This window comes from Rhinoraja longicauda, chromosome 2 (genome assembly GCF_053455715.1).
Source record: "Rhinoraja longicauda isolate Sanriku21f chromosome 2, sRhiLon1.1, whole genome shotgun sequence".
Taxonomy (NCBI): domain Eukaryota; kingdom Metazoa; phylum Chordata; class Chondrichthyes; order Rajiformes; family Arhynchobatidae; genus Rhinoraja; species Rhinoraja longicauda.
Window position 1 is genome coordinate 49,418,263 of NC_135954.1, and position 8,794 is coordinate 49,427,056.

The 8,794-nt window shown below is 48.3% G+C and overlaps 1 protein-coding gene and 1 pseudogene across 1 annotated transcript in view; one reads left to right on the forward strand and one right to left on the reverse strand.

Annotated features, from left to right (window-relative positions):
* spmip7 (sperm microtubule inner protein 7) overlaps positions 1-8,419 on the reverse strand; it is a 29,956-nt gene extending 21,537 nt beyond the window's left edge. Inside the window, exon 1 of the mRNA XM_078418728.1 lies at positions 7,895-8,419. Within this exon, the coding sequence (XP_078274854.1) occupies positions 7,895-8,300 (406 nt within the window). The 5' untranslated portion in view covers positions 8,301-8,419. The remainder of the gene's footprint in view (positions 1-7,894) is intronic.
* On the forward strand, positions 2,303-4,527 carry LOC144610649 (RNA-binding protein 8A pseudogene; annotated as a pseudogene).
* Positions 8,420-8,794: the final 375 nt, after the last annotated feature.

Below are 8,794 nucleotides of genomic sequence, written 5' to 3' on the forward strand. Positions count from 1 at the left end.
AACCCCCCCCCCCCCATTTAACCACCCCATCCCCTCTCAACATCAACGGGCCTCGCTGCGTGGGGAGGCCAGGCCAGGCGAGCAGCGAGGCCAGGCCAGGGGTGAGGCGAGGCGTTTTGCGGATAAATGTGAGGCGAAATCGGAATGGTGGAAATGAAATAAGAAAGCAGCAACTTTCCACCAAATTCGGAAGGGTTGGGAGGTCTGTATACACCAACCTCCCTTATATTGAGCAGGAAGGAACTGCAGATGCTGGTTTATAACCGAAGATAGACACAAAAAGCTGGAGTAACTCAATGGGTCAGACAGCATCTCTGGAGAAAAGGAGTAGGTGACGTTTCTTTGGGTCTCATTGTCTATAACTCATTTTCACCTAGCCCACAGCTAACAATGGCCTGTTTCTTTTATCATTGTTACTTTTTTGCATATCTTTCATTCATTTGTTCTATATCTCTCTATATCACTGTCTATATCTCTCTCGTTTCTCCCTGATTCTCAGTTTGAAGAAGGGTCTCGACCCAAAATGTCGCCTATTCCTTTTCTCCAGAGATGCTGTCTGACCCATTGAGTTACTCCAGAGATGCTGTCTGACCCGCTGAGTTACTCCAGATTTTTGTGTCTGTCTCCCTTCTCTTGATTCCAATTATACCTCATGCTGCCTCCACAAGGCCACCAGCATAATCAAGGATCAGTCACACCCCAGCCAATCCCCCTTTTCTCCTTTTTCATCAGGCAAGATGTGTGAAAACATACACCTCCAGATTCAGAGACAGTTTCTTCCCAGCTGTTATCAGGCAACTGAACCATCCTACCAACAACTGGAGAGCAATCCTGAGGGGTGATTTGATAGAGGTGTACAAAATCATGAGGAATAGATCGCGTAGCTGCAGTCTCTTGCCCAGAGTTGGGGAATCTGGAGCCAGAGGACATAGGTTTAACGTGAGGGGGAAAAGATGTAACAGAAATATGAGGGGTAACCTTTTTACACAAAGTATGGTAGGTGTACAGGACCGGCTGCTTGAGGAGGTAGTTAAGGCAGGTAATATTGCAATGTTTAAAAATCGTTTAGGCAGGTACATGGATAGGATAGGCTTAGAGGGATATGGGGCAAATGCAGGCAGGTAGAACTAGTGTAGATGGGGCATGTTGGTCGGCGTGGGCAAGTTGAAAGGAAGGGCCTGTTTCCATGCTGTATGACTTTATGACCTTCCTTCCACAGATGTTAGGCTCACTGGTCCACAATTCCCAGGTGCTTCTTTGCAGCCCTTTCTAGTCAATAGTCGTTTATTTGTCACATACACATAAATGTGTAGTGAAATGAAACATTACCCGCAGTTCAACAATAAGACCAATAAGAATAATCAATAAAAATTGGAGGCAATAATAAAGGGGTGGAATCATTGGGCCCAAACCTCTCATGCATTGGTCTAGCCTCCCCTCTCCCACTCCCCCCCTCCCCCCCACTCACCCACTCCATCCCCCCTCAACCCCCCATATCCCCCCTATCGTGTACCGTTTTGGCTGTATTTCGGGTACAAACAAACAGACAAATATACAAGATGAGAGTTTTAGTAATATTCTAGACCAAGTTGGGCCCAAACCTCTCCTGCATTGGTGCAGCACCCTCGCCTCCCCTCCTTCCCTCCTTCCCCCTCCCTCCTCGCTACCCCCTCCACCCTCCCTCCAACCACCTCCACTCCATCCCTCTCGACTCCCCTTATCCTCCCTCCTCCCCCTCCCTCTCTCCACCCCCTCCCCCTCCCTACCCCCTCCCCCCCATCCTCCCTAAGAGATAGATTTAAACTTTAAAATGTGAATAACTTTAAAAATATAACACCGATTTCAATGAAACTTCTTCCATTAGCACCAAAGGGACGACGGTGAGTAAGGTGTGCCTAAAGTTGTCGCTCCATCGTGTACCATTTTGGCTGTAGTTCAGGAACAAACAAACAAACAAACGAGAGTTTTAGTATATAGATAGAAGATAGATGACCTTCCTTCCACAGATGTTAGGCTTACTGGTCTACAATTCCCAGGTGCTTCTTTGCAGCCCTTTCTGATTGGAGGCACAGGCTCAGAAGGATAGGAACCAAATGCAGCACATGGGACTAGCTCAGGGAGGCATTTTGACCACAGATTAGTTGGGCAGAAGGGTCTATTTCCATGCTGTATAACTCGATGACACTATGAGAAAGGGAATATGAAAATGGCAATTAACCAACCAATATGCATTTTAGCTTATGAGGAAACAAACATAGGTCTGAAGAGTGATGATATGCTGGAAAGTTGAACAAATGAGGCCATGTTATTTGAATTAAATAAAGGCAAAAGGGACAATGGCGCTGCTGAGGATATACTCTCCATAAAGGCAAAGAACCATGACAAATTTCTGATATTCAAAATCAATACAGCAGTAAGGTAGGGGGTTTTCATGAGAAACTGAACCATACAATAGATTTTGAGACTTTGTTCAGAAGATTTGAGAAAGTTTTGTTAGATATAGAATTAAGTTAACTTCTCAGTACAGTTTTTAGATTATGAAAAAGAGCACTTAAGATTTGTACACTGCAGTTCTCAATGACCACATCTTTGCATTGCTTATCCTGTACTACTGTGGGATTAAGGGATCTGTGATGACTGAAAAGTAGGTGCCAAAAGAACAACAACAAGATGCTACTCACATACTTGCAGTTGGTTTATACCCATAAATAAACATGGTCTTAATTGATGAACATTGAAACTTGTAACCATGAATTGTGTTTAAAGAACACAGAGATGACTGGCACAAGAGGAATAAAGATTATTTTAAAATGTGGTACAAATAATTTAAATACTCAGGATGAATAGCTGGTGCAGTGGTTGGATTCTTCCTACAGCCAAATAGCAGTTTTTTTAATGTATGATTAACATGTGATGTTAAATGATCACAGCTGTTTTGGTAGTCCTGGTCATGTTTTTCCACAGGACTTACATAATTAACAGCCTGCTATTCTTTAGTTGTGAGTAACCATTTGTCAAGTGGTACAAATCACATTAAACACATCGACTCATGATTCACTGTAGAAATTGGCAGCTGAATGACCCAGGAACACTTAGAGGAACTAATGTTTCATGAGCCAATTTTGTCTCCATAGACCTTCGGGCTATCAAAGCATCAATAAGGTTTTTGACGATAGTTGGAATAAGGTATGACAATGTGTGAAGGTAGAACGTGGTGCCTTGGTGACATGGATTTTGGAATTTAGATCCAGTCAGACAGTGCATGGTTTTAGCTAACTATTTAAACTAGCCTTAATAATATGAACACAATAATATAAAACAAAATAATAGAATAAATAAAACCAAAGAGGAAGAAAGTCAGAAGAAAACAGAAGAGCAGAAAATATGTCCACTGTTGAATGAGCTGAATAAACATATTCACTTGGTATTGTCAACTAGTTGACAATCAGAAGGCAAAGGACATTGATGAAAAAAACCAATATTTAAATGGAATCAAACATCAAAGAGGGAATGGTGACACCAATCTTATCGCCTCTGGCAATCTCTCCTCCAATTTACAGTTCCCCAATCCCATACTGTCCATTTCCATCTACATCCCAAAATCCACAAACAGCACTGCCCTGGCAGACTCTGCTCATATCCTACTGACAAAATCTCCAAATACCTTAATTCTCCCTTGCTCCCTTGTCCAGTCCCTTCCGACTAGGGTTGCCAACTTCCTCACTCCCAAATACGGAACATGGCCGCCCCGCGCCCCACATGACCTCACCCAGCCAGCATCCACGTGCTCCCGCTAAACCAATGGCGGCCGTCCGGGCCAGGAGGTGGGTTGCTATGCAACCTCCGTTAGGCGGCACCCAGGCCTCTTGGCCTACACTGTCCGGCAGTAGACGCAAAATGCTGGAGTAACTCAGCGGGTCAGGCAGCATCTTGGGAGAGAAGGAATGGGTGACGTTTCGGGTCAAGACTCTTCCTCATTCTGAAGAAGGGTCTCGACCCAAAACATCACCCATCTTCTGCTGGACCTCCTTGAGGCGGGCGGTGAGGACTTTGCCATGGACGACGAGGGCGACGAAAGTATCCACAAACTGAAGGAGAAGGCGAAGAAGAGGAAGGGGCGAGGATTTGGCTCCAAGGAAGGAGCTCGATCCAGGCTGCGGGAAGACTATGACTACGTGGAGCAAGACGGCGACGAGCCAGGCCCTCAACGCTCGGTGGAGGGGTGGATCCTGTTTGTGACCAGGGTCCACGAGGAAGCCACTGAGGAGGACATCCATGACAAATTTGCAGAGTACGGTGAGATTAAGAACCTGCACCTCAACCTGGACAGGCGCACCGGCTACCTCAAGGGCTACGCTCTGGTGGAGTACAAGACTTAGTCTACAAGGAGGCACCGGCGGCCATGGAGAGTTTGAATGGGTCGGAGCTGGCTGGGCAGCCCATCAGCGTGGACTGGGGCTTTGTCAGGGGGTAAAGAGGCGGAGTGGCCGCAGGAGAAGCTGGAGCCCGGACCGGAAGCATCACTGAGCAGGGACAGAGTGCGGAGCAACTGGTGGCACGCAGCAGCCCACACAGCGCCGGAGACCGACACTCGCCCGCAGATCCCCGTGCCCAAACTTAGCCGTGCATTGCAGGGGCCATTTAATCTCAGTCGGGACTGTTGTGGGGCTAGGGAGAGGGTGGGGAAGGAAGGCTAAGGTTGGCTTGTGCAAGACAACACTCAGAAATAAAGTATTTTATTTCCAAAAAAAAATCTTCATTCTGAAGAAGGGTCTCAACCCGAAACAATAGGTGCGAGAGTAGGCCGTTCGGCCCTTCGAGCTGGCACCGCCATTCAATGTGATCATGGCTGATCATTCACAATCAGTACCCCGTTCCTGCCTTCTCCCCATATCCCCTGATTCCGCTATCCTTAAGAGCTCTATCTAGCTTTCTCTTGAAAGCATCCAGAGAATTGGCCTCCACTGCCTTCTGAGGCAGACTATTCCACAGATCTACAACTCTCTGAGTGAAAAGGGTTTTCCTCATCTCCGTTCTAAATGGCCTACACCCTTATTCTTAAACTGTGGCCCTGGTTCTGGACTCCCCCAACATTGGGAACATGTTTCCTGCCTCTAGCGTGTCGAATCCCTTAATAATCTTATACGTTTCAATAAGATCCCCTGTCATCCTTCTAAATTCCAGTGTGGACAAGCCTAGTCGCTCCAGTCTTTCAACATACGACAGTCCTGCCATTCCGGGAATTAATCTATTGAACCTACGCTGCACGCCCTCAATAGCAAGGATGTCCTTCCTCAAATTTGGACACCAAAACTGCACACAGTACTCCAGGTGCGGTCTCACTAGGGCCCTGTACAACTGCAGTAGGACCTCTTTTGGCGGTGGACTTGACTGGAGCAAAAACATCAATGCACTGTACAAAAAGGGCCAGAGCAGACTTTATCTGCTGAGGAGACTCAGGTCCTTTGAAGTGCAGGGGGCACTCCTAAGGATCTTCTACAACACTGTGGTTGCATCAGCCATTTTCTATGGAGTGGTCTGCTGGAGCAGCAGCATCTCAGCAACGGAGGGGAAGAGACTCGACAAGCTGATCAGGAAGGCCAGATCTGTCCTGGGTTGCCCCCTCGACTCAGTGCAGGCGGTGGGAGAGAGGAGGATGATGGCAAAGATAACATCGCTGCTGGACAACGACTCCCACCTCATGCAGGACACTGTCACTGCACTGAGTAGCTCTTTCAGTGACAGACTCCTTCACCCCAAGTGTGTGAAGGAGAGAAATCGGAGGTCCTTCCTTCCCACTACTGTGAGACTGCACAACCAGCGCTACGCCCAGCAGACGAGTCAACAGTAACAGTTAAGGAATACACAGTAAATGATGACAATTTATCCTTGTCTTTATTTTATTGATAATGAATGATCTCTTGCTCTCCACTTTGCTGCTGTAACACTGCAAATTTCCCAGGTGTGGGACAAATAAAGGAATATATTATTATTATTATTTTCTCCTATACTCAACTCCTCTTCTCATAAAGGCCAACATGCCATTAGCTTTCTTCACTGCCTGCTGTACCTGCATGCTAACTTTAAGTGACTGATGAACAAGGACACCCAGATCTCCTTGTACTTCCCCATTTCCTAACTTGACACCATTCAGATAATAATCTGCCTTCCTGTTCCTACCACCAAAGTGGATAACCTCACATTTATCCACATTAAACTGCATCTCCCATGCATCTGCCCACTCACACAACCTGTCCAAGTCACCCTGCATCCTCATAGCATCCTCCTCACAGTTCACACTGCCACCCAGCTTTGTGTCATCCGCAAATTTGCTAATGTTACTTTTAATCCCTTCATCTAAGTCATTAATGTATATTGTAAATAGCTGCGGTCCCAGCACCGAGCCTTGCGGTACCCCACTAGTCACTGCCTGCCATTCTGAAAGGGACCCGTTAATCCCTACTCTTTGTTTCCTGTCTGCCAACCAATTTTCTATCCATGTCAGTACCCTACCCCCAATACCATGTGCTCTAATTTTGCCCACTAATCTCCCATGTGGGACCTTATCAAATGCTTTCTGAAAGTCCAGGTACACTACATCCACTGGCTCTCCCTTGTCCATTTTCCTAGTTACATCCTCAAAGAATTCCAGAAGATTAGTCAAGCATGATTTCCCCTTCGCAAATCCATGCTGGCTCGGAACGATCCTGTTACTGCTCTCCAAATGTTCCGCAATTTCTTCTTTTATAATTGACTCCAGCATCTTCCCCACCACTGATGTCAGGCTGACTGGTCTATAATTTCCCATTTTCTCTCTCCCTCCTTTCTTAAAAAGTGAGATAACATTAGCTACCCATTCCTTCGCCCATTCCTTCTCTCCAGAGATGCTGCCTGTCCTGCTGAGTTACTCCAGCATTTTGTGTCTACCTTCAATTTTAACCAGCATCTGCAGTTTTTTTCCTACAGTGTCCGGGTCCACAGCGCCCCCGAGCCTAATACGGGTACCGTATGGGACAAAGCAATTTAGCCCAAAATACGGGATGTCCCGGCTAATACAGAACAGTTGGCAACCCTACTTCCGACCTACATCTGAGACACTTCTCTCCACGACACCTTGGTTCGCTCATCCCTCACCATCCAATTCATCCCCCCCCAGTCATTTTCCCCCAGCAACCTCAAGAGATGTAACACCTGACCCTGTACCTTTTCTCTGACTTCCATATATGGACCCCAGCAGCACTTCTCTTGATGCTCGGGTTGCCAACTGTATTTATACTAAACTTGGGTAGCTTGAAACCCAAAAGGTATGAACGTTGAATTCTCCCGTTTTAAGTAATGTACTCCCTGCTCTCCCCTCTCCTTTTACTAGTCTCCCACTACACTGATAAAGCCACCAGGAAAGTGATACCCTGAATTTGATATGTTTTATCAGTCAATGTGGATGAAGGGTGACAACCAGCAACAACGACTATCCAGTCCCCTCCACCGATGATGCCTGATCCACTGGGTTCCTCCAGCTGCTCTCCTTTTTTGTCACATTTTATCAGTCTTTTATATGCGAATTCAAAGCAAAATAATACAAATGATCGACTGCAGCGATTCACTCCACCTCCCAAAAACAAAAACCTGTATTGAATTTCAGTTCAAATGTTACCCTGGATTATATAAATAATATAGCCAATATTCCAATCCATTCCCAGCGGGCAATGTACCCTCTAACCAGCAACCAATCCCCACCCACCCCAACCCAGCCCAGCACCCTCCCCATCCTCACAACACCGTCGCCCCACCTCCACCCCATCCCTAACGCACCCCACCCCACCCCGCCCAGCAACCAGTCTCGACCCCGCCCGGGATCCCATGTATTGCAGCGAGCAGGGACGTCAGGCCGTACCTCCCACTTTGGCGCGGATGGCTTCGGCCGACACAAATGTGGAGTTCCAACGCGCCTGTGCCGCCATGTCGAGCAGCAGAGGCCGCATGCTGATGGGGATGGCGGTGCCCGGTCTGCAGTCGCCGCCCGGTCCCTTGTAGAAGGACGTGCTGGGGATCCGCGGGCCGCCCACGTTGCCCACGCTCCTGAAGCCTGTGGCGGAGTCGAGCACCGTCACCTCCTGCCGGTGAGGCGCCAGCGGGTAAAGGTCATCCGGAGGGTCCGCTTTCGGGGACCACTTGGCGAACGCGACGTTGTTCTGGTCTTGGAAGCTGGTGAAGAAGTGCCGGTCCTCGGGGCCTCTCACGAAGGGGATTACGGTCTGGGCCACCCTCGCCGGCCGCGCTAAACTGACGGCGGCCGCCATTCCCTCCCTCTAGTGATGTCTCGCCGTTGGGTTCGTGGCCTCGACCCTGCGGAGGTGCGGGCTCCGGGCTGTCTGCAGACGGACGCCGCTGGGCGACTGCGGGGATCCCGGGCCTGCGCCTCATCGCGCTGCCTGGCAACCGGGGCCATAAAGGAACGTCCGCTGCACGGACGGTGACGAAGCGCGGTGTCGCCAGGGCAACCGGCCGCGCCTGGAGCAGAGCAAAGGCCACTCGGCCCCTCTGGCCTCTGCCCGCGTCCAACTACCAGGGCAGCAAGGAAACGGGTCCAACTGGTTCACACCGATGAAGATGTCGACCAAACTAGTCTCATTTGGCTGTGTTTGGTCCATATTCCCAACAATGTTTTTATATTCATGTAACACCCTTGTCCCCTGTCCCTTCACCGTCTTGATTCCAACAGTCCAGAAATCTATGTTGGGCTTAAATCCATTCAGTGATTGATTATAACTGTCAAATCTTTTTAAACATTGTA